At 35.5% G+C, this 27,396-nt stretch overlaps 1 protein-coding gene across 6 annotated transcripts in view; it reads right to left on the bottom strand.

Moving 5' to 3' along the window:
• The window catches only part of satb1b (SATB homeobox 1b), a 91,794-nt gene that overhangs the window by 17,866 nt on the left and 46,532 nt on the right, over positions 1 to 27,396 (bottom strand). For 3 of the 6 annotated variants that reach the window (XM_058746443.1, XM_058746444.1, XM_058746442.1), the window contains 8 exons: positions 26,093 to 26,219; positions 24,556 to 24,679; positions 18,005 to 18,116; positions 16,789 to 16,866; positions 12,470 to 12,921; positions 6,720 to 6,932; positions 2,894 to 2,965; positions 1,987 to 2,142 (listed from right to left, as the gene is read on the bottom strand). In XM_058746443.1, coding sequence (XP_058602426.1) covers positions 1,987 to 2,142; positions 2,894 to 2,965; positions 6,720 to 6,932; positions 12,470 to 12,921; positions 16,789 to 16,866; positions 18,005 to 18,116; positions 24,556 to 24,679; positions 26,093 to 26,219 — 1,334 coding nt within the window. The remainder of the gene's footprint in view (positions 1 to 1,986; positions 2,143 to 2,893; positions 2,966 to 6,719; positions 6,933 to 12,469; positions 12,922 to 16,788; positions 16,867 to 18,004; positions 18,117 to 24,555; positions 24,680 to 26,092; positions 26,220 to 27,396) is intronic. The other 3 variants (XM_058746445.1, XM_058746446.1, XM_058746447.1) reach the window with 3 other exon arrangements.

Below are 27,396 nucleotides of genomic sequence, written 5' to 3'. Positions count from 1 at the left end.
CAAATTCTGTTTTCAGTTTTATTTTTTGCTGAATTCTGTTTTGTGTTTTAATACAAATTCAAATAAAACAAAAATGGTGATAATAATATCAATACATAAAACTTTAAAAAAATTAATCTTTAAAAAATGTAATCAAATAAAAATTTTCTGATTTTCTATGATTGTGTGATATTCCTCAACAAATAATTTTTTTAATAACTATATTATTGTTGTTAATACTTTTAGAAGTGCATTCTACTGTACAATACATTTCTGTCATAATTTCTTCAAATTAAGCCAAACTTATATTTTGGCAGGTTGTGGTAAACCTTTGAGTTTTAGTTAATGCATTAACTAACAGGAACTTCCTGTAAAGCCTTACCCAGTTTGTCATCCTACTTAGTTCAGAAATCATAAATTGTACTTCAATTAGAATGCATTTCGGAATTTTTTTTCTTTGCCATTTTACATTCTAAAAAGACAAGTGTTAAGAACATCATTCGTATATTGCTTTGGCCAGTTATAACCTATAGAAAAAAATATTATTATTATTATCATCATTAAAAAATGTATATATTTATTTCATAAACTATCATTCAAAAGTCAGTACAATTTTTTTTTTACAAGAAATTAATTCAACAAGGATGCATTAAATTGATCAAAAGTGATAGTAAAGACATTTATAATGTTACAAAAGTTTCTATTTCAAATAAATGCTGTTCTTTTGAACTTTCTATTCATCAAAGAATTTCCACAAAAATATGAAGCAGCACAATGGTTTTCAACATTGATGATAATCAGAAATATAGCTTGTAAAATGACTAAATGTGTATTCTCAGACAAGAAAGATCACTATTCTTCATTATAAGCACCCAAAATGCGACCAAACTGACCAATCACAGTGAAAATCTATAGTAATCACGGCCGATACCACTCGACTTCCCCCTACGATTCTTCAATTATCATGCCTCAATTGGAAAAGAGTTTCCCCACCACTAATTACGACACCACAGCGGCCGTTTTGTAACTATGATCGCTCGGCATCGGCACCAGCTCCGCCAGGCGCTCGGCACCGGCCGGACATTCAGCCGGCGGCCCCTGTGGGCCCCACGGAGGGGGCTGGGAACGAGAAGGAGGGGGTACCAGCTGCCCGGGGAGCGCACATTACGAGATGGAGCCGGAGATAAGTGCTCTCCCAGGCCCCTTTTTCAGCTGCGTAATTAGCACAGTTCTTATCTGCTGCTCAATTCACATTCACACCAGCCATGAATGGAGCACACAGGCTCAGGCAGGGCTGCAGAGAGGGGGCTCTTTTCTCTCAAACCGTCATTTTATACGAGAATCTTACGCGAATAAATGCCCCGGTTTGTCTTTTCTCTCCTCCACCCTTTTCGGCTTTGAACTCCCTTCGACAAAAACAGTGGTTTGTGCATCAAACTGTAATTTGGGGAAACAAAAGTATCTGGCACCGTAATCAGTGCAATCAGCAAAAACCTGCTGATATTTCTAGATAATTTAGGGCTTTTATTCACATTTTCCCCCCATCAGATGTAATTGTGAAAATCTTTAAGTGTGCACATAGATATGTGAAACCTTTAATAATGGGGCTCTCCTTGCGTTTCTTTAATTAGTTTTAATAGGCTAAAACAGACGGTAATGTCTCTCACAGAGGCCTGTATTCAGCAGAAGGCTGTTCACTATGTGAGATAACGGTGTGGTCGTTGCACAGCTGAATTATATAAACACATTTGTTTTATGTTGCAACACTGTCTGCTGTTCGCAAACCCACAATAAAGCGGCGCAAGTCATTACGGCGTTGCGTTACCTGCGAGGCTTAACAAAACTCTCCTTTTACGCTTTTATCTCGCTATCTGAGCTTTCTGTAGACTGTACACAGAAATGTTTGACAATGTTTTGTCAACCGGACGAGCGATTCGAGTGTAACAGGCTAGTGAAAGTCGAAGTTGGAGCACGAAGGCGAGGTTGGGAGGTCGGGGCGGGCCGTACCTGGCTCTTTGATGCGGCGACCTTGGCGAACATGGCCTGGGACACTTTGGCCCTCTTCATCTCCTGCTGGATCTCGTCGTAGATGGAGGAGTTGATGTTTAACACGCAGTTCTCCGACTTCCCGTTCCACTCCGAGGTCAGAGGGTTGGGCTTCACCTGAGCAGAGGAAGAAAAAAAGTTAGGCAGATGGATATGCTTTTTATAAAATAAATAAATAAAAACTATATAAGATAATAATTAAAAAATAATAATATTTTTATTATTTCATATACCATTGTTCAGAAGTTTGGAGGCAGTAAGATAGATTTATTAATTTATGAATAAATGACAGAAATGAATATGTTTTTTCAACAAGGATGCATTCAAATGATCAAAAGTGAAAGTAAAGACCTTTATTAAGTTACAAAAGATTTCCATTTCAAATAAACACTTCAATGATTCATCAAAGAATCCCCCAAAAATGTGTATTGCAGTTCCCATAAAAATATGAAGTAGCACAACTGTTTTTAACATTGATAAGAAATAATAATAATAAGAAGAAGAAATGAAATCAGCATATTAGAATGATTTCTGAAGGATCATGTGACACTAAAGACTGGAGTAATGATGCTGAAAATTCAGCTTATTTTACATCTGAAAATATAAAAGCTATTTTTAATATTTATTTTTATCAAATAAAATGCAGCTTTGGTGAGCAGAAGAGACTTCTTTAAAAAAAAAATATATATATATATATTAAGCATTGTCATTTATTTATTATTTTAGCTCATTTTTAAATAATATATATATATATATATATATATATATATATATATATATATATATATATATATGTGCATAGGTTTATAATCAAGGACAAAACCATGCATCACTTTTTGCATAAACAATGTACCATATGTGCACTCACAGGAGAGATGCCCACTGGAATTCTGGGATTCCAGTCTTCTGGTCTCACATTGTTACACTCCTCTCTTCTGGGCTGTGAACACATACACACACAAATATGTAAAACAACTGGTTAAAATAACACTTGATCAAATCTGATCAGAATATTCTAGTAACACATGATCAGATTTCTATCACAGCAGCACTGATTTCTGCAGCAAAACGACTTGTAAACATGGCTATAACTTTTCTTTTTTTTAACATGAAGGGGCTCCAAACTGCCACCACAGAACCGTTGAAGAGGTTGTCAGCGGCACCTACAGCAGTCATTTACATGTGAAGCATCAGTGTCTAGGCTGAGTTATTTTGTGACCATATCTAATTATAAAGGGATGAGCGTGCGCAAACTTGCACACACTGTCTGACGATCCATTAACGTATGTGGGAAACATACCTTCACATCTGTTTTTATGGGCGTCATAAAAGCCTTGCAGCACTGCAAGACGTGCCACCCTGCTGATTTACAGCAGAAAATCCTGCGAACATCTCACTCATATCTGTCAGCATCAAGCTGCCATGCATCCAAAGACTTCCCTCTTCCTGGGCCTGCTTTATCGCATATATTTTTATGCAAAAAGGCCAATGACGGACAAAACGTTATCTTCGTTTATCTATCTATTGTTATGGCACGTTCAACAAAACACAACAAATTTAATCTAAACATATAAATGCATCAAGTTCAAAAAGTATTTCTAATAATATTATGTAATTTATTAAATACTGAAAAGCATTAATATAATAATATAAAAAAATCTATTACATTAAATTAGAATATTAAAATAAACCAACATTTGTGTCGGCTAAACATTTTTATGCTTATTAGAAGCTTATTATGCTTTTTGCTGCCTAAGTACAATGTTCCAAAGCAGTTACTAATGAGGCTCCATTTCAGTCAGGATGCTGCCTATGCGGCAAGGAAGCACACTATGTTTTGGAACACCGCCATTATGTGTGTCAAGCAGTGCATCGATATGACCCTCGATTCAAAATTTCACCAATTTATACAAATATCATCAGATAATGGAGACTTTTGCCGAGCTCTGTACGAGACTGACGAATTAGGCGCAGTTGCTGAATAATCAGGTTACAGAACCATCTGATAATGGGATCTGAACAGGAAAGCAGCATCTGGTTTGCACACACACACACACACACACACACACTAGGACATGATGCACGCAAGCGCACACACAAATGCGTGCACACTTGAGTGAACACTGATGACATTTCGGTCTTTACACATTCTGTGTGTGTGAGGGAGTTTTTCTCCTGTATAAAAGAGCCTCCTCAGTCCATCACACACACAGGAAGGCTTTGTGTCCGATCCACTAAGACACACTCAACTGCGTTTGAAGGAGGCTCTGCATACCTTTCCGGCCCTGCTTGAAGAGTTCGAAGTGAAAGAAACGCTTCCTGAGATCTTTCCTGCACTAAACGTTTCCTCCAAAGTACAGATGCATTGATGTACCGACACTTTTGCATTGGTAATCGCTAATAACTGTAGAGAATTTTAATAATAAAGGTGGTGCATTTAATATTTGAATAAAAGCACCTGCTAAATGCATAACATTTACAATGCATAAATGTAACTATTAATAACAAACCATTGACAGGACAAATCAAACTTGTATTACAAGTTTCCTGAGATGTAACGTTTAAATATGCAAAAGATGCATTGTATAATTAAACATGCATTAATTTGCATAAGATTACAGAACAGAAATCTGAACATTGGATAAAGTCAGTTTCAAAATTGTTTTAATTTACTGACATTAAAGGTGACATTAGAGTTAAAGATTTATGCAAAGGGGATATTTAATTTTATCACTTCACAAGTCAGCCAAAAAATTGACAAGAGCCAGAAAAAAAAAAAAAAAAATATATATATATATTTTCACCATGTTTCTAGGCATAAGATTTTATGTGTGTACATTTTATGCCAAGAAATATAATTAAGAATATAATTGTAAAGTTTGTTGTAAGTAGGTGCTACTGAAGTGGAGATTTCTGGCTCATTTTGAGAAAACAGCCTTTAAAGACATGTACTGTTGTTAAAATTTACAGCCACAACTAGATTAAATGTAATAAATAAACATTTAATATGTATATTTTGGATGTTTTCTTTTCACTAGGCTTAAAGCCGTCATGTTACACAAGCAAAATAGACAAATAAACAAATCTAAAAATTGACTAGTGCCTGAAAACAGACATAAAATGGTCTTGCCAGCAGTGTCTTGCGTTTGAAAATGCATTGTTTACCTCTGTTTCAATGCATCTGTACCTGACTGCATGTCAGTCCTGATTTGTAAACACAGTTCTAGTTGTGGGGTTGTAATGGTGTCCTTGTGGTTGTGTGTACACCATCATGTGCGAGCCCCTGACCAACACATTACTATAATGCACTGTCATTTAAAGCCACAGTGCATCATTTCTGGGCCACTGGCCACACCAAACACAACTGCAAAAACAATGGCCTTTACCAAACAGGTTTCCCCAGTCTTCCATTGTTAGTACAATCTTGTGAGCAATTCTGATATTAAAATGAAGTAATTTTTCCTGCAGTTGGTGGGGGTCCTCAGGAATTTACGCATTAAATTCCAGTGTGTGCAAAGCAAATACTCTGACGATGACTGATGAAAAACATACCTTAGCTAATCACTCATTATGTTAGTGAGTGAGAGCATGCTAAATATTTGTGCTGAAACTGAGTCTGAGTGTTCAATTCCACCTGCATTTACATAAGTGAGAATACAGAATCTATTTAAATTCAACATGACCCCATTTACTTTGTTAATGCATGTTTGTGGTCTTACTGTGAATGAATTATCAGTGCACGCCATTCCAAAAAAAGAAATATATTTTTGCTTTGCCTTCCAGTGAAAATAAACATCCTTAAATCAACATACAGATTGTCAGATTGATGCATAAAGCTAGAAAAAAACATTAGCTTAATTCAACATATATTGTCTCTGTCTTTGATTAGTAAAATGTATCCCAATAAATGTATTTTGTTTTACGGATGTATTTTATATTTTGTATATTTTACATTTGAAAATTTTAAATGAGACTTTATTTTTATATTTTCTGTTTTAATTTTAGTTTTTTGTGTCTGTCACTTTTATTTATTTATACATTTTTTGTTTTATAAAAATATAGGACAGAGAACCTATTTAAATCTGATAGATGAATGCATAAAACAAGAAAAAAAAATGATCTGGCAACAGAGTAAAAAAAACTTTATTTAGACTATTTTCATAATTTGTTTAATTTTTTTAAGTTTTAGCAATTTTGTTATTTGTCATTTTTTATTAGTTTTGAGTTTTTATAAGATATAACTAAGAGAAATAACTCATTTAAGATTTAAGCATAAATCATAAACATTCAAACAGAGTAAGAAAAATGAATCTAACTCAAGATACAGTCTGTTTTTTTTTTTGTTTTTTTTTTGTTTTTATAAAATTATAAATAAACAAGACAGAGAACCTATTTAAATCTGTTAGATTTATGCATAAAACAAGAAAAAAAACATTTGCCAGTGGAGTAAGAAAATTGAGCCTACTTCATGATATATTCTCTCTGTCTTTGATAAGTAACATTTATCCAAATAAACTAATCTCATTTTAAGGATGCATAGATATCTTAACTGGAAAACAAATACAAATAAAAACAAAAAAACAGTTTTTGCCTTGCATCAAAGCTTGCAACCCTACAGAACACATTTTACTCTACAAAGTACAAAAAAAGTTGATCTTTCAGCACTCATTCAAGTGTGATTGTGAGCATGTTACCTGGACAGGGCGTGTGGGAGGGGTGCTGATGAGGGGCGCGGGGCCCATAGCAGAGGCTGCAGTCAAGCTGCGCTCCCTCTCGTCCTGGTAGATGCGATCACGCTCCGCTTCCGGTAACTGCAGGAAGTTCTGCATCGCTCGCAGGTTGACCAGGAGCGACTGAGACGCTGTCTTGGGGTCTTCCTCTTTTCTAAGAATCTCAGACAGAAGACCCTGGGAGAGACACAGAAATACATGCATCGTCCTCTTAGCAAAGAGCAATCAGTACAAGTGCAACAATTAAAACATTCCCTCCACTCCATCCGTGACAAAGCAATTGACCCGTCGATAAGCTCCGCCCACCTGAATATCCCATAGGAACGAACTGGATATTTCTGTTAAAAGTGCTTTTCTGTCAAATAGGCTCATGCAGTGCTAATAATGTAATGGATATTATGACATTACAAAGCCTTTCTTTACAAACAAGTTAAATTATACAGTAATGTCATTAAAACTACAAAGACTGTAAATCAGAATCAGAAACGCTTCTTAAAATCACTGAAAAAAGGAAAATTTGATGTTCCTAGTGTTACTACGACACACTCATTGTTTTCTAATACTTGATACTTTTATTAATACTTTAATAGGTTTTAATACTTAAAAGAAATGAATACTTCTATTCAGCAAGGATGCATTAAGCTGATCAAAAGTGACAGTAAAAGACATTTATAATATTACAAAAAAATAAAAATAAACGGCATAATAGTTTTTAACATTAATACTCAGAAATGTTTCTTAAAGCAGCAAATCAGCATATTTTCATGATTTCTGAAGGATCATGTGACACTGAAGACTGGAGGAATAATGTAGAAAATTCAGCTTTGCATCACATGAATAAATTATATTTTAAAATATATTCAAATAGAAAACGCTTATTTTAAACTGTAATAATATTTCAAAATTTGAGTGTATTTTTGATCAAATAAATCTGAGATTTTCAAAACCACTTAAAAAAAATATATATATTACCCACCCAAATGTTTGATCAGTAGTGTAACATTAGAAAAGAGAAAAAGCTAGCCTGAAAATCTGGTAATCTGGTAATCTAAATGGTAACAGTTGCTAAGCTAGGATTAGTCAGTTACACTTTCCGTCAAATACTATCAAACACCATCAAGGTCGCTGCACTTTGCAAAATAAAGTCTAAAAATGGGCCACCGAACCCACAAACTTTTTGACTCTGAGACGCCACGGCATTCCATCGCAAGCAGCCATCATTTGCCGAGCAGAAGAAAGTACAATAAATATTTAAGGGCTCTGTGGAAACAAAAAGCATGTTGCAAATTCTTCCCAGCGCAACTAAGCGCCAATTTGTGCAAACACGCCTGCCGTGACGTGGCCTCTGATTCCTATAGATTCCTATCGCTCTAACTAACACAACATCAAAGTCACATCCTGCCAAACGGGGGTTTTATGCAGAACGTCGCGAGACATTATCTTCCCGCTGTCTCCAGCAACAGTCGCTCATGCGTGCTGCGGTGACAGTCCGTGGCCAAGCCAGCCCCCACCCCCCGCCGCTGGCACACGGCCAGGAACGTCTCTCTTTGTCTCACCTGATGATGGCAGACAGTTGTCAAGGCGGGACTGTACTAATAACAACTAGTGGAAAAAAAAAAAACACAATGCTGAGTTTGTCTGACAACTTTCCCAGTGTTTGCTAGGGTGTTTGGGTGTTTTCATGTATTGATACGGGGACAAAATATCGTGATATCTTACTTCACAATATGGTACAGATATCATCACAGCCAAAACTTTTTTTCCACCAGTGTAATTTTAATATCACTGATAAACTGTTATATTTGTAAAAAAATTGTACGTAATTTTTTTTTTTTTTTCATACTTTTGTTTAAATTTTACATTTTAGTTTAAATTTTTAGTAATTTTCTGTGTGTGTGTGGGGGTCTCATTTTTCATTAGTTTTTCTTTTTTTTAAAAATGCCTGTATAACATTTAAGTTTTAGTTTTTAGCTTTAGTCTTAGTTATTTTTGTATTTTAACTTAAATTAAATGAAAATGAGAAATGCTACCTTGGCAACTATAGCTGAAATAAAATAATTTTATAGATATTTATTTTTTATTTTTCCAAGTAATGAACTGGTTTTTTAGGGTTTTGGTTTTAGGTAACAATAATAACCCTAGTTTGCGCAATAATATTTTGAGGAAAACGTACAGTTACACACTAAAAATCCAAACTTAAACTGAGTTATAATTGTAATTTGGGGCCAATAAGATTTTCTTTTGAAAGAAATTAATAATTTTATTTTGCAAGGATGCATTAAATTGTTCAAAAGTAACAGTAAAGGTGTTTACACTGTTACAAAAAAATTATATATCAAATAAACTCGGCTTTCTATTCATGAAAGAATAAATGCTCAAATAGAAAATGGTTATCTTAAATTGTAATAATTTAACAATGACTTTTTTACTGTATTTTTATTTAAATAAATGCAGTCTTAGTGAGTATTAGAGACTTCTTTCAAAAAAAACAAATCTGACCCTAAATGTATAACAATTTTAATAACTACAAAATAAATAAACAAGCATCAAAAGCATCATAATATTAACCTATCATGACCCAGGTACTGATAGATTATTCCTGATGATTTCCACTCATAGTATTTGACTCATATTGATCAGGCAATACTCTGTGGTCATTTTGCCTAGTATCAGGAAAAAAATAAATAAATATAAAAAAAAATAATTTATAGTGAATTCCCAAATACTTTCTAATTGAGCGAAAACCATAAATGTGCACACCTCACTCAATACGCTGCACAATCTGAGGTTTCATTCATGCACAATAACACAGGACAAGCAGTGAGAAATGAGTTTTTGGTTGGAAAATGTAATAGTTTGAATGAGCAATAATAATAGTGATGTCTGCCTTAGCTCACACCGCTAATAAGTGTCCTGTCCCAGCTCAGCGCTGACAACAGATTGCGTGCAGTGACGAAAAACAAGGTCAAAGCCATGGGTGTGCAAACCCAAAGACGTGAGTCAGTGATCAGTTAGTCCTGCCAGGAAGTTTCTGATTGAAGGATGAGATGCAATATCTGTCATAAAAGTGCTCACTCGCTCTTTGTCCTGGCATTTACTGGACGATTGGGTGCTTTGTGTTGATCCCAAAACAAAAGCAGATAAAGCATCTAACTGTGAGTGTTCTGTTGTCACTATATTAGCAAGGCATGGTTGAATTTTAATGATGTACAGAGCGTGTAGTGGCAAGCATCACATGAACATGTCACAGCTGATGTATGGGGCTGGGGCGGAGCTGGGGATATGATTCAGCATTTATAATCGTTAACAAAATAATTTGACAGACATCTACCAAAACAACGTTCTTAATGGCTCTGTTCCAAAACCTAGTGAGCTGCCTTACTGGACACCACCTACATAGACAGCTGCCTTCAAAGACAGCATCCTAACTGATATAAAACACGGATCTGGATCACTCTACAGTACATGCTTGGGCTGCACGAAACATCAAATAAAATCACTTTAAATAAACATGTGCACTACGTGTTTCAGAGCGAAGAGCACTGTGTTCATTTACAAGCGTGCAGCTCGTTATCTGTTGTTTTCATAGTAAATGCTCCACTTCTGCAAGCGCTGTGAGTTGGGGTCTCTTGTATTGTGCATTCAGAAGCTCAATATGTGCCAGTGCCACCCATTTTACAAGATTTGTAACGAAAATCATTTCTAAACCGGACGCCAACAAAGCAGAAGCTTTACGGGCTCCTTGTCCGCCACAATAAAAGCGCAATAGTTTAAAATGTGAAAATAAAGACATTAAGTATAAATAATAGCATTGTTGTAGTATTAAAAAAATATTATTTATTGTTGTTTTTTTTATTAAATACATTTTATTTTAAAAAATAATAAAAATGCAAAATGTAATTTTAATTGAAATGTTTTTATTAAATAATAAAATCACAATAAAAATTATTATTTTTATTGTAAGGAACAGTAGGAATATGACCTATGATAACTTGTAAAGAATATTCAAAACTTTTCCAAACTTGTTCGGGATGATTTTCACTCAAAAATCTTGAGAGGAAAAGGTAATTTAATTTAATTATTTTTATTTTCTAAACAGATTCTTTACAAAATCATCACCCCAATCATTCTTGAAAGATTACTTTTAATTCTCAATTCTTTGCAGATTGAGCCATTTAATCATCTGGTAAAAATGACTCTATTTTTACCATTTCTCAATATATTACCCATAAGAACCCAAGGTGACGCACGTGGGTGTCACAAACACTGGAAATGTCTTTTTAAAGCATTATCCTCACTTTCAACTCAGGAGGTCCCTAAGTGACATATAATGAACACCCAGGTTCAGTCATGTGACAATGTGTACATTTTTTGTTGCCATGGCAACATTTCCAAAATGGTGTCCTGTCTGGTTAGCACATGTTACAGTGTCAGCAATTTTTAAAAACGCTCGGTTTTGTTACTAAAGGTATGTTTCAACCCATGCAACAATTCTAATGTTTTAATAACATATCCTAGATTACTCTTAACCTGATTTTAATACGTTTCTTGAGCAAATTGATATAAAACAAGTTACAAAGATATGGTGGTGACATGTGTGTCACATCGGGCTATTAATCTTATAAAAGTTGGTGAAATTTTGATGTGACGTATTTGTCACATTAAGAAAAATGGTAAAAATGGTAATGAGCTGCTCAATTATTTTAGTGTTATATATATTCTGCTGCTTATTTCAAAGCATATTTTAACAAATCTACATGCATGTTTAACATATTGACCTCCAGTGTGAGGTAGTTATTTATTTTTATTCAGTTTGCACATTTTCGAGTTGTGAAAAAAAAAATCTAAAAATGTATTTCTGGTTAAACCATATACCTGAAAAGGTAGAATTTTGATATGTTACAAAAGAGTTGTTGTAAAATTTAATGGTCACATGTGGTTTTGAAATTTGTCGCAAAGCAAATAAAAAACAAAAACTGTATTACTTCTGAAAAAGGTTTTTGTTTTATCTTCCCAGAAAAGTAATCATTTTGATATATGTTATGGAAAAGCAAATAAACAGAAAAAAACTTATTTAGCAAAAAAAAAAAATTATAAAATGTTTTATTTTTTTTTCAATTGAGAAATAAACGCCCAATGTAACATATATGTAACATGAAAAATTTATCATAAACGCCCAATGTCATATATATGTAACATTACAGATATTTCACAAGGAGGGGTTGCATTTCAAAAACAACTGCAGAAACATGTTATAAGTGGTCCATTTGGTCTGTTTTATATGCCCCATAATTTTCCTATGAAGAGAAATTGGTGTGGGTTCTTATGGGTTAAAATATTGCCATCTAACTAGACTATTTTTATATGTATTTTCCAGTATCGAAGGCATTTATCCACCATTTTGGTTGGATTTCTTCTACTCTGCTTGTCGCAGATGAGATTGTCCAAAAGATGATATCTTACAAATCAGCATGATGCCGCAAAACCCTTAAGAACCATTTTTGTATTGTAAGTACACTATGACACCCTAAACTGTAACGACACCCTAAAGAAAACTTGCCAAACCAAACTGTTTGACAATTTTTATAACTAAACAAAAATTATGCAGGCAGCTATTTTGTGATAATCCTCGCCCCATTTAGTATGTTTATCTTTTATCTCAAAAGGCACTTTTATTCCAAATATATGATACATTATAATCCAAATGTGTGTACCTGCGTCCTGTTGAAGGCCACACGGGCGAACACGGCCTGGGAGATTCCCGCCCTCTTCAGCTCGTCTCGGACCCACTGGTAGATCTCCATTGAGACCTCGGCGTTGGTGGACACCTGCGCGTCCAGCGGTTTGTTGAGCGCGCGGTTGACGGGCGGGTGGTTGAGGTACTGCTGGCTCAGGGACTGCTGGGCCAGGAGACGGTTGACTGCGTACTGCTGGTTGAGGATCTGAGCCATGACGATCTGCTGATTCACCAGCTGAGGGCTGATGGGGGTGGACACCAGGCCGGGGTGCAGACTGGGGAGCTGAGCGCGACCGGGGGCCTGACTGCTGTGGGACAGGGGCACAGGGGACGGGGACTGCTCGGCTGTGCTGCCCGGGATGGGCTGCTGACTGAAGCTGAGGTGGTTGGTTCCGGGTGGAGAAAGATCAGACAGACTGTCCATCTCAGCTACAGGTGGACACAAACAAGATGAAGCATGTTAATAAACAGGGTTTGGCTTGCCTTAATAAAAGCTGCTGATGATATTAGTCCAAACAAGATCTCCGTTTTCAAAATAAATAAATATAAATTCAAAAATAAAATGACATTTTCATTATATATTTACATTTACATATACACATATATATATATATATATATATATATATATATATATATATATATATATATATATATATATATATATATATATATATATATATATATATATACACACATACATGTGTGTAAAATAAAAATAATATTTTTATAATAGTTCAAATAAGTAATTGATCACAAAATCTGTGGTATTTCATGATTTTATATACTAATTTCAATACCACAGCATCTAATACGCTACTGAATCCACTCCATTAAAAAAGTGAAATATTAATACAAATATGAACAAATTAAATTAGTGGCATGTAGTGCAAGCATTTCTCAATTAAGTAAATATTGTTTCAAATAATTATTCATGTAAACAGTCATTAATAGAGAACACGGTGAGTGCTTTTCTCTTTTTCTTGTCAATATTGTGTTGTTTGATTCATATAACAATAAAATAGACAGTGGTAGGTCTATTAAGTCTAATGCAGAGAGATATTTTGAAAGAAATTTGATTTTTATCTTTCCTGTTTACGCTGACTTTAAGATGAAGTGACAGTGTTTACATTTGTATCTCATAAAAAAAATTTTCCAAATGCAATTCAAAATTGTATTACATGTTAACGTTAAAAAATAAACATGTAAGTATCAATTGGGTAACAAAAGTACTTTTGCCATAACGCATAATAAAAGTTAGAACTCAATTAAAAAAAGAAATAAGAAAATAAATATTTTATATAAAGTAATAACAAATTTATTAAAACATACAGACACTATCACTTAACTGGACAAATGGGCATGTTTATATTTTCTAAATGAGCGATTAATTGCCTTATCACTACTCTATGATGAACAGAAGTCATCCCAAAACACTTTCATAACAAGCTGGAGATGACCTGAAGTCAAAAAGCAAAAGCTTTAAGCTAAAAAATACTAACCAAGCCCGTTCCAGCCTGCCATAACTACAGTAACCTAGTATAACCTCTCTAATATAATGGGGCACAGTGTGTGACCTGTATCTGCATAAATTGGCAGCACCAGAAATTAGTTTATAATGTCCATGGCCAAATCATGTGAGCAATAACAACAAGCCAGTGTGGGCGCTCTGCTAAAGCAGCAAGCAGGACATCTTCACATGGACCGAGCCAGAGAGCCATACACTTGAATCGTCCTTTATGCTCTTAATTCTAAAACAAGGTACACAAGCTGGCTAATATGAAATTTTGGGAAAGTCTAAATATAACCGTGTTGCGCTGGAAGCCCAGAGCACGGCCTTTAAAACAGGCCAGACCGAGCAGATTGAAAATATGGCAACTATTTGATGCCATTTGAGGCTATAAATGACTTTGATTCTATTAAATCGATAAGTTTAGTGTTTAGCGGCTAACATGTTTGAAAATCAGAAAATTACAAAGCGTTTATGAATGTATGATTTTTTAAAGAAATAATCACTTTTCAGTCACTTTTCTGAAAGATGGACTACTTTTAGTTTGCTGTTTTGTCCATTTCACCGCTTATTGCAGCTTCTTGACAGAGTATCGAAAAGAGCTGGATGAAGATTTATTAAAATTTCTCTTTTTGTGTTGCATGGAACAAATAACAGCATACGGATTTGGAACAACGTAAAGGTGAGTAAATATAGCAAACCAATCCTTTAAAGGACTAAAGTGTTGTGTATTCTTGAAACACAGGTATTCAGTTGAAAGATATTACTTTAAAAAAAAAGAGAAATACAATGCCCATCACCTACTAGCATGCCCGCCGCACAACTCCATCACAATCTTACGGATTTTATGGAGCGCAAAAAAAGCATTATGGCAAATCATCAAAATATAAATATTTCAACAAGAAGATAAAAACCAGATTAAGCGCATGGAAACTCTCCAGAGATATGCACAATAAGCACAAGGACGCAAACATGTGTCTTAACTGACAGCGAGCACAAAGCTGCGGCTGTTCTTTTCAATATCAGCAGAAAGTGAGGGGGAAAGAAAAAAAACAAACAAAAAAATTGGGTAATAATCAAAGCTCTCCCATAATCCCCCTCATTCCTGTGCTCTGATGTTACGGTATGCCTCTCAGTTGTCTTTTTGGTGTTGAAAACTGCTGGGGGGCACACGCTTTTCCATGCAAATTGAAAAGGTTGGAAGAAAGCATTCGCAGGCCCCGTTTGCAGCGGCAGCGGCGGCGACTCAGACAGAGAACCGGAGTCCCTCCTGTGGAATTCACCACAAAGCAGGCTGGGATTAGGAGCACAATGGGAGAGAGAATGTGGGCTGAGGGGAGGGAGGTAAAACCCCACGGCACGGCGGGCGCTCGCTCTCCAGCCCGGCTGCGTTTCAATGGGAGTGCTGCTGCGCTAGAGACGGCTCGCCACACTCCGCAAGATCTTGCGAGACCGGCCTCTCGCTGACCACTTGCGAAACGCAACTCACTGCGCACCAGTTACAATAGGGAGTGCATTCAAGACACGCACTACTGTATATCATTCGCAGCGTTCTCTGGAAGTTAAACCCATAACCTTGGCATAACTGCGCCGTAGCTTTGCATTCCTGCAGTTTAGACAATAATGCAATGCCAAGGTCATGGGTTCGATTCCCAGGGAATGCATGAACTGATTAAATGTATAACCTGAATGCAATATAAGTCGCTTTGGATAAAAGTCAAGTCAAATTTACTTATGCAGCGCTTCATACAGAACACACTGTTTCAAAACAGCATCACAGCAATAAACAGGAAAATAACAGCCTTAAAAAGGGATCGTTCACCCAAAAATCATCATTTACTCGCCCTCGTGTTGTGTGTTTCTGTTCAGCAAAAAAGATGATATTTTGAATGATACTAGTAACCAAACAGTTACTAGTAGCCATTGACTTCCATAATAGGAAAAAAATACTATGGAAGTCAATGGCTACCAGCAACTGTTTGGTTACCAACATTCTTCAGAATATCTTCTTTTGTGTTCAACAGGAGAAAGAAACTCATACAGGTTTGGAACAACATGAGGGGGAGTAAATGATGACAGTTTTCATTTTTGGGTGATGTTGCAAAATTCTTCAATTTCAGTTATGAAGCAGTGTAATTGTTCAGATCAAATTTATGAAAGCATCTGCCAAATGCATAAAAGTAGATTCCCCCTAATATCCCAGCTACAAGCCCCGCCCATAATAATCTCATTGGCTTAAAATCCTGCTCCGCATAATTTTATATTAAACACCAAATCTATTCTGACTGGCTGTGATTTTTAGAAAAGCATGTTTGCATTCAGTGTGGACAGACATATTTCTTGTAGCTAGAAACTTGCTTGATTAATACAAAATGAAACCATAAAAAAATAAACCTTTCTAAATAAGGCAATTTGCAATTGCAAAATAAGTATATATGATACACATATGCAAGTATATAGACCCGGATACATACTGTACAGTCACTTAAAGAGTTATATCACTATATAACAAATCTCAAAAGCTTGATTGTCTTTATCAATCTTGATTTGACTTGGCAGACATTTAGTGTCATAACAAAAGACCAAAGTGTTTGTTGGTTTTGTACATTGTGTGTATGTTTTTATCATGGCAGACTGCGTCATCTGACACTAATCGTCTCGCTCACACGGTTCTCTGTCTGCCGTGAGTTTTTAACGCAAAGTTACGGTGTCTCCGCCGTTGGAATGCGAGCACATGCGCTCATGAATAATAAGGTGGGGAGGGTTGCGGTGCGTCACGTGACCTACCTAACGTGGTGGCACGTGGACTGTCATGGAGGACACACGTCCCCAGGTAGCCCTCCAGCTGGGAGGGCTGGCGCACGACTGCGCAGACGAACACACAAACACGCAACACACGCATTCACAGGTGTGGAGAGAGAAAGAGAGAGTGTTAGTGGGGGTAAAAGTGAACGTGTGAACAGGAAACAAGAGGCAGATGTCATGAGCTGCAGTATAACAACCTGATTGACTGACTGACTGACAGGTGCGTGTTTGAACACTTGAAAAGCTAAAAATCACAGTGCTGTTGATTATTATTTGCATGGAAAAGACGGAATTTAAGTCAAAAAGGCTTTTTGTCTTAAACATAGATCAATATCTGACAGGTTTTGTTAGATTTGCATTTTAACTGAATCTAAAGAATAAACAAATGAGGCATATTAAAAATAAGTAGACATGGAAATAACTAGATAGACAGTCAGGCAGATATACACAGACATATAAAGAGACAGACAGACAGGCAGACAAATAGTCAATAGATACACAGACATAAAATGGACAGATAGAGAGACTGACAGATCGATCAACAGAGAGATAAATAGTCAAATGAATAGAGAGTGAAGCAAATATAGGTAGACAAAGAGATTGACAGACAGAGAGACAGATACATATATAGACAGAGAGATCGATCGATAGACGAATAGTCAGATAGATAGACAGGCAGATACAGACAGAGAGACAGTCAGATAGATAGATAGACAGATAGGGAGCTATAGATAGACAGACAGACAGATAGACAGAGACAGTCAGACATCAGATAGACAGAGACAGTCAGACATAGATAGATAGATAGATAGATAGATAGATAGATAGATAGATAGATGAATAGATAGATAGATAGATAGATAGATAGATAGATAGATAGATAGATAGATGATAGATAGATAGATAGATAGATAGATGATAGATAGATAGATAGATAGATGAATAGATAGATAGATAGACAGACAGATAGACAGACAGACAGATAGACAGATAGACAGATAGACAGATAGACAGATAGACAGACAGATAGACAGATAGACAGATAGACAGACAGGGAGCTATAGACAGAGAGACAGTCAGATAGATAGATAGAGACAAACAGACAGAGAAATTGATAGACAGTCAATAGACAGACAGCTAGATCTCTTTCTTTAGATAGATGTGATTATGATTCATTTTCGTTTGGCATTCTGCTTACCTATCATGTCTTTTGTCTTCTTGAAATGTTTATACCAGCGTCCGAATTCTTGACACTTCGCCGCAGACACATTTGCATAGTAAGTGCTGTTAACAATTGAAGAAATCATACTCTGCAAGACAAAATTGTATGCGCTTTTTAAAATGTATGTTTACTCACAGTACAACAACATAGTCTGTCAAGAAATCCTGTACTACGCACAACTGAGCATTATATGTATCACAGTGTCATATCTTGATCCAAAAAACATATGCAATGTGATTCATGCACAATTTTTTTCTGCAGTAATATAAACTAAAAAAAATAGATGTCCCTTTAACAAATGCCACAGAGTATGAAAGCGGATGCATCCAGGAGGCTCTGTGAGGCAGACAGCAAAGCAGATGATGCTTTGGGGATTTCTGCCCTATATGAATGCAACTCATATTCGCAATCTGTTTTCACAGCCGGAGTTGCATGTTGAGACCACACAACGAGTCACACAACGAGTTCACGTCTCCTCGCTGCCCTAACAGCACGCTTCCTATTCATCTCCTCTGCTTTTTTCTTCTATTTTAAAATACATTCCACTCCAAAAAAAAAAAGAAGAAAAAAAAAGCTGAGATTCTTTTTCATTAAACCCAACACTTAACACCTTAATAGCCCTGGGCTACATAGCACAGAAATTGTTTTGATTGTTATAAATATTCAAAAGATAAAACCATCTGTTTTTAAATTACAGGTACGGCAGCTTTATCATTTTTATAACATGAGCACTTGGGGACTCGGAGGTGGGGAGGAGGGGGGCTTTGCAGCTTACAATAGAGTTTGAGTTTATGGATAACTTTAGCATTCCCGTTTCCAAATGCTCCGATGCATCTTGAAGACCTAGAGATGCACTCTCAGAATGAAGGCTCTTCAGCGGCAGTTATGCATCACTTATCAAGAACCATTTTCCATCTGAAGGGTTCTTGATGTGACTATAAGATTCTTTGGAGATTTGTTTTTGATGCTAGATTATAGGTTGGTGTATGAACTGTTTTTCTTCAAAATCATATATGGACTTCCATGATACATGGACTGTAAAAAGGCTCTTCTATGGCATCATATTAAATTTAAAATAGCTTTTCTATGACATCTAGAACTTAAAAATGGTCTCTATGACATCACATGGAACTTAAACGCATTTGCTTATTGCACAATATGGCCATTTAAACTGCTCTTCCATGATTATTCTGTTCTCCCATACATACAGCGCAGATTTCTCCTATGACATCAAACAGAATTGAACATCACATGAATCACAAAAAATGTTCTTTTATAGTATTATATGGAATTTTGGTAACACTTTACAATAAGGTTCATTAGTTAACAACATTAGTAAACATGAAGTAAGAATTAACAGTACTTCCACATCATTTATTAATCTTCGTTAACGTTAATTTCAGCATTTAATAATGCGTTATTAAAATCTCAATTTGTGTTTGCTAACATTAGTTAATGCACTATGAACTAACAATGAACGACTGTATTTTTATTAACTAACATTAACAAAGACAAATAAATAGTGTAATAAATGTATTGATCATTGTTTGTTCATGTTAGTTAATACATTAACTAATGTTAACAAATGACACCTTATTGTAAACAGTTACCGAAAATTATATCATATGGAGTTTAAAGTTCTCCTGTGAAATCACATGGAATTTACAAAGGCTCTATATCATATGGATCTGAAAAACATTTTCTTATGGAATTATATAGAAATTGTTCTATGATTGCACATAGAAAAAAAGACTCTTCCACAACATCGTATGGAACTTATTCTTACTAGGTAAATGTTCTTATTGACATGGAAATTTAAATAGTTCTTCTATGATTTCATATGGAATGGAATTTGCTCACTGCATAATGTGGAAATTTAAACTGTTCATATGAAGATTGAAAATGTTCTCCTATGACATCATATGGAATTTAAAAATGCTCTTCTATGACATCGCATGGAATTCTAAATTGTTCTTAAATGACATACGGTCATTTAAATTGTTCTCCTTTGACATCACCAAATCTTCTTCTACGGTACACAACTTGATGAAAACTGAGCCTTTAAGTTCCACATAATGATTTAGGAGAACTAGGGCACTACATGGATATTTTAAAAGGTCCTCCAACAGCATCAGGCAGAAAAATTATTTTGGAACCTTTTTCCACCACGAACAGGTGCACAGTTCAGCAGGACCAGCCAGACGAGGGTTAACCACTCATCAAAGCACACATCTCTGTGTACGCTTGAGAAGGACTATTAACCTTTACTGCCAAAGCTTGTGCTACCGTAGAAATGAAAAGTGTACAACGGTATCCAAGATGAGCAGAAGACCCTCTCCAAAAGCAAGGGCGGAATATGAAACCACGGTGCCATGCTGATAGGAGGCCAGGTTCAAACCGCACATCTGAAGGCCAACTGGCGTTTTAAAATGTCACGGCTTCTTTTATCGCTGATCTGAAACAACAGCCAGGATGGAAGGAGCTTACAAACAAAACCATCAACCAACAATAGAAGAGAAATGAAATTACCAAGATTTCATGAGTCATCAAAGATCTGTTCGAGATCTGATGTGAGTCAGACGCTCATACTGGGTACAGTTGACACAGATGTTGTGAAAAGCTCCGTTCATTAATCACTCATCTCAAACTCCCAAGACCCATCCACCACGCGGATAAACACCTCAGCGTACCGAACGCCAGGAGCCATCAACAGGTAATAGGACAAGCCTCTTTAAAAGATAACCATCGCGAGGCTTATCGGTGCACCCAGGAAGTCTGTCACACCGCTATCGACCTGAACCATCTATTTGGCTTTCCGTCACGGGAGAGTCTCATGAAAACACTCCGTATCTAGCCAGGCGCTCACTGTTTGCACTTCCTTCTTACGTGCCATCTTTTAGTCTCCCTGCGGAGAGACTGTTCGCATTGTGTTGGAGAGGTGGGTTAATTCCCCCTCCTTTTCATTTTTTCCTTTAAAAACGTCTTAATTACAGCTTCTTTTTCGTCCATTGCATGAGAAAGGGGGGAAAGCCCATGTCAAACCCGAGCAAAGATGGCATTTGACGGCTATTTGCTGCTATGCAACTACACAGCTGCTCTTTCAGGGCCACGGGGTGGGTGGGGAGCTCTATTGTTGCGGTCGTCTGAGGGGACACAGGGGTTAAGTTTGATCACAGGGAAACATACGTGTGCTGAAAGACGGCTGATGAGCGGGAGGGGCCCCGCATGAACCTGGACGAGCAATTTACTTTTCTCCTTTCTCTAGCACTGCACGAAAAAAAAAGGTCTGACGGCAGGCGAATTATATTCTGCTAAAACAATATCAAAGAACTAGGAATGGGTCAGCTGGTCAATTATTGAGGTCAACTGGTGGGGTATTATATTATATATATATATATATATATATATATATATATATATATATATATATATATATATATATATATATATATATATATATATATATATATATATATATATATATATATATATATATATTAATGTTTAATTTGTATAGCACAGCACTTAATAAGGGCACTTTCTAGGTTGCTCAATTTAACCAAATTTCTATTTAAATCAAATTTAACACTAATATATATATTACTAATATATTATAATATTTAAATAAATGTTTAGTTATTATACAACTTGCTAAAATTTTGGTGGGTACACTTTCTAGGTTGCTCAATTTATCCATGATGCTGCTAAAAAAAAAAAAAGTTTAAAAAAATAAATAAATAAATGTTTAATTTGTACAGCATGGCATTTAAGAAAGAGATTTAATTGAAAAAAAGTAAATAAATAAATATGTAATTACTTAATATATACACATACATACTAAAATTTCAATGTTTATCAATATCAATGTAAATATCAATATCAGATATAAAGATTATAAAATTATTATATTTATTATTATTATTATATTATAATAATATTATGTATGTTATTTAATACTATCATTCTCATATTATGAGTACTGCTAAATATCATAAAATTAAAATTAAAATGTTTAACTTGAATAGTGCCTTTCCAGAGCTCACGTTTTTTGCATGCATGCATAGTGCATTTGGTTGTTGGTTTTTTTCTTTTGTCGATTTGGCAATTTTCTCAGCTTCTCGCACAATGAGTGTTGCGTTAAAGTCAAATGAAAACTACTTCAACTTCGAAAAACATATGAAGAGTTTATCTGCAAAAAAATATTTTTTAATTTTCAAAAATCATGTTTTTTATGTTATCATGTTTTTTAACCTAGTCAAAAAACCCAGCTGCAGTTTGATTGAGATTAACTGGAATGCACAAAGAAAAATGTTTTATGTGTTTTACAAAAATGAGTTATGTGTTTTTGCAAATGAACTCTTCATATCAAGACCCCTGATTCAGTTGAACTCTGTCCGACTTGCTAGCTTTACTAAGAAAAATGTCTGGTTGGTGTATGACAGTCCATCTAAATCAAAATAGTTACATAACACTTCCTTTAAGAATGACTAGCCAACTAGTCATACACAAAGTTCACAAACTACACTAGAATGAACGGCTCCTGTTAGCGTGTAAACTTAGACATGCAATGCATCTTTGGGAAAAAGCACAACATTCACAATCCCCATCCATTCTGGCCTAATTCTCCTTCTGATTCTCCATTCATTAACCTTTTCAAGAGCAGGGATTACCGTTCGGCGTATCAAGACGACGCTAATCCTATAAAAGTTGGCGTTCGTTCTTAAATCAGCCTTATCTCTCCAACTCTTCCTGTTCAACAGCAAGACTGTTCACCTAAACAAAAAGGTCACCTCTACTAGGTTACCCATCAAAGATGACCCTAACACAGACGAGGCATCCTGTTCTAACTGGAGAAGCAATGACTAAAATTAGCAAAAGACACTCCCCTCCACGCCAGCAAGAGTAATCAGAAACAACAAAAGCAGAAAACTCCCCCCTCCCCCGAAAATTGCAGCACATGCTTGTGGGCCGCCCAGCCTACAGCAAGCGAGCTGTGAGCGGACTCTAATTCAGTGTAAGCACCGGGCCGCTGCTCAGTGGGAATAGCTCACATATGGACTGTAAACAGAGTGATTAGAGAGATGTGGAGCGGCCCAGCCCCTGCGCTGCCTGAACAGCACCCTGGGACTCTTTACATCACCACACACACGCACACACCTGCAGGTAAAGAACGGGCTTCCCTGAGACGAAATACACTGCGATTGCGCCAACACACGAGCTGAAACACTCGCCTTTCCTTAAAATACATAGTGGTTTTAAGGGTGAATCTCATGAAAACATGGCCAGGTCACATTTCACTGCAAAATCAAGAGGGATTATAAGAAATTATATTTTACTTTAAAAGAAATAAAATAAAATAAAAAAATGAAGCCAATTTTTTTTTGCATTATTTTCAATACTATTAAGCATATTTTCCCCCTCAAATTCTCATTGCTGTAATAGTCTGGATGTTCTATGCTTCACTGTCTTTCTGATTATTCTCAAAGGTGTGATTTTTACTATGGTAATACAATATTATTTTATTATATAACACTTTTCAAATCAGCATAAATTAAAAAACATGGTATTAAAGACTCAAAACTAGTACTATCATGCTGTATAAATACTTTATTTAAAAAAATAATCTTTCAGTTTTAAAATGAATAGTTCATTCACATAAAAATTAAGCCTATTCTCCCCCACCAATTCTCATTACTGTAATAGCCTGGTTTTACATCTCACTTTTATTACACTTTTTAAAATCATAAATTAAATAAAAACTCTGTATAAAGACTCCAAAACAACACTATCATGCTGTATTAATACTTTAATTATTTAATACTAAAAATATTATTTTAACATTACATTTTAAATAAAAAAATTATATTAAATTCACAAAACTAAATCCCAATTTTAGGACCAAAAATGTTTACATTTATATTTATATTTTTTTTATAAAATAAACAACAACAACAACAACTACAACAAAAGGAGTATAAAGACTACCATGATGTATAAATACATTTTAAATATTTGATTTAAAAACTGAATATTTTAGTTTTAAAATAAATATTTCAAATATATCAAATAAATATATATATTTTTTTTTTTGCATTATGGTAATAAGAATGTGAGATGCAACTGACATAAAAATACAGTAAAAAAAATAAATAAATAAAAAACAAACAAATCAAATTCTTAAAATAGGCTTCATTTTCTATAAGCAACCATAATTCTTTCCACAGATTGTAAGGTTAAAACACAACATGTTGACAGGTTTTGTGAGATTCACCCATAACAGTTCACAGCTTGTAATGCATTATCAAGATCATTGTGGTTCGCCCATTGTTTACCCAACAATACTCGCATTCACAACGGCTAGCACTGCTGCAACTGCATCAAAATAAAGTGCATTAATCTACAGGGATGACAATGGCTATTGATTTGGATTTCTATGGCAATTCTGTCCATTTCCACTCTATCAAACTCTGGGCATTTGAAAAGGGACACTTGCAATCTTGGCAACTAGACGTGGAAGGCTCCAGCACCTGTGATAAGGGACATTCTTTTGCCAGAGAGCTCTGGTTCATGTCTTTGAGTAACTCCTTGAGCGCATTTCTTACTGTAGAGTGGGTCCACTGCTCTGGAGGAAGGTCTTCCAGTTTAGGACAACTGCAGGAAGGGATAGAACAAGAGAGAGATGGAAAAGGGAAACAAAAGAGAGAGAGGGAGAGAGAGAGGACGGTGAGCACTGGGCTTTGCTTTCCTGCTGCAAGCGTCCCTCTAAGACAGACAGATTTCATTTGGCGCATGAAGCAGATGCATCTGGAGTCTCTCTCCTCTCTCTCTCTCTCTCCTGATTGTTCTGATTAGTTAATTACTTTATACAACACATCTGCTGTATTGATGCATGAATTATACATCAGCTGCATGTGGCGACTATTATTTCACGTTACTTCTACCTTCCTGCCTTGATGTGCTTGCTAAAACAATTTAAGGTGTTTCCATCTAGATTTTGATGCTAGATGCATTAAAAAGGACCAGCATCCACTATCATCTAAATACTTTATTTAAAAGAAAAAAAAATCCAGTATTTAGAACATTTATGCATGTGTGGTGGGGAAAAAAATTCACCATCAAATCAACGGAGAAAACACAGCTGCATTCAGGGTGTCATTAATGAACGCTTGTTCAATAGGACGCAATAAACGGCAAGCTGCCAAGAAAATATCGCAACACTCCATGCAAAAAAAAAAAAAAAAACACATTCAGAGATATTCAGCTAAGGGCATCATTTCTGCGCCACTAGTGTGACAAAACGAAGGTGCAAAAACAATGACTGTTTTCAAACAGTCTGCAATCGATCAGACAAACAGATTTGACTAACTAGTTGAATGAGCGACTATCTGTTTGGCTGACCAATGGCAGACAGGGAAACCTGTTTGGCAACACTGATGGAACACCAAACTGAACATATTACAATGATATATAGTCATTATTATTGTTTTGTATGTGCGTGTACATACATGCATATATACATTCATTTTGAATGAAACATGAACTAAAAATATGAATATGTAAAAATATACAAAACAAAAATAGGAAATATATATATAAATACGTGTCACAGTATTTGTTTAAAAAACTTTAAAGAAAATCGCATTTTTATTCATACCTCAATGTAAATAAATGGCTTTTTATGGTAAAAGAAGCTGACTCTGCAAGTAAAAATGACATTCTTAGTCTTGAATTTATGTTACAAAAAAAGGCTTCCCGGATTAAAATTTTAAATATTGATGGAGTAATTGGATGAGCGTTAGTACTGCTGTAATGTGCAATTAACACGTCCATGTTTGCACATGCACACACACACACACACAAAGAAAAGGAGAGACTGGATCCGGGACACCTTAAAGTGTGAGACAGCCACACAGCCTCTGGAGACGACACAGACACAGAGACAGAGACAGACAGATGTACATGGATGTCTACAGAAAAAGGAAGAGGTGTGTCTGTGTGTGCCCACAGCAGTGGCTTGTGGGAAAAACAGCACTGTATGTGGTACAGTACATGGGAAACACTGACCTGTGTAGCTGGATTTTCAGCGTGACCACATGGTACACATCCTGTAACATGTCAGCCACTGTGGCGTCTGGTGCATCCGTCACGTAGGAAAGAGGCACGGGGTTCCACTTGCCCACCTGAATCAGACCTGCGGTGAGGCGACACCATTTACCACAGACAGACACTCACATGACAGCACACGGTAATCAAGGACTGCACATTTGCACAAAAAAAGGCAGCTACCATACTTTTATAAGTACTATTTGATAACCATATTCATGCACCATGCTTCTAAACAGTCATTTGTATTGTAGCATACTTCAAAGAATACCATGGTATAACCATCACAGTGACGTCCGTTTTGAGTTTTCACTCAAAATCTAGTGAACTGCCTACATAGGCAGGATTTATAGAAATCTCCTTTTGCAGGCAGCAACACATGCATCTTTTGTGGACAACACAATCTCATAATGCATGGTGACAGGGTTAATTAAAAAGAGTATCCAAGAGAAATGTTGGTTATAAATACACTTAAGGCCGAAATATAATTAAAATGGACAATTTTAACTAATATGTGTGTATATATATATATTTTTTTATTATAATATAATTATTATTTAATGCTTTTGAAATGGGTTTCTTAAGCTCACCAAGACTGCATTTATTTGATCAAAATTACGGTAAAATCAGTAATATTGTGAAATATTATTATAATTTAAAATAACTGCTTTCTGTGTGAATGTGTTTTAAAATGTAATTTATTCCGGTGGCACAATACTGAATTTTCAGCATCATTACTCCAGTCTTTAGAGTCACATGATCCTTCAAAAATCATTCTAATATGCTGATTTGCAGCTTAAGAAATATTTAATATTATATTCAGTGTTGAAAACAGTTGTCCTGCTTCATATTCTTGTTGAAACGGATACATTTTCAGGATTGATACTTTTTCTTTTGTAACATTATACATGTCTTTACTGTCACTTTTCATCAACTTAATTCATCCTTGCTGAATAACGGTATTCATTTCTCAACATTTGAGCAGTACCGATTTATGAATATCACATTAACTTAATCACATGTTATAATGCCAAACTCTACTGAAAACAATTTGTAGAGTCTTTTGTGAATAGCTCTATTTGTATGGTACATATGTATTGGTCTTAAAATAGTCATGGTCTTTCTAAAGTTTATTTATATGGTAATACCATGGTATTTTTTTATACAAGGTTGCAAAACGGCAATCTTTAAAAAAAATATTGCTCGACCATATGTTGTCTGTCGACTGGCACTAAATGGGTAACAGAAAAAAAAACAAGATCCAG

This window comes from Onychostoma macrolepis, chromosome 16 (assembly GCF_012432095.1).
Source record: "Onychostoma macrolepis isolate SWU-2019 chromosome 16, ASM1243209v1, whole genome shotgun sequence".
Classification (NCBI taxonomy): domain Eukaryota; kingdom Metazoa; phylum Chordata; class Actinopteri; order Cypriniformes; family Cyprinidae; genus Onychostoma; species Onychostoma macrolepis.
Note: the sequence above shows the minus strand (reverse complement) of the source record. Positions and strands in the feature narration are given on the sequence as shown.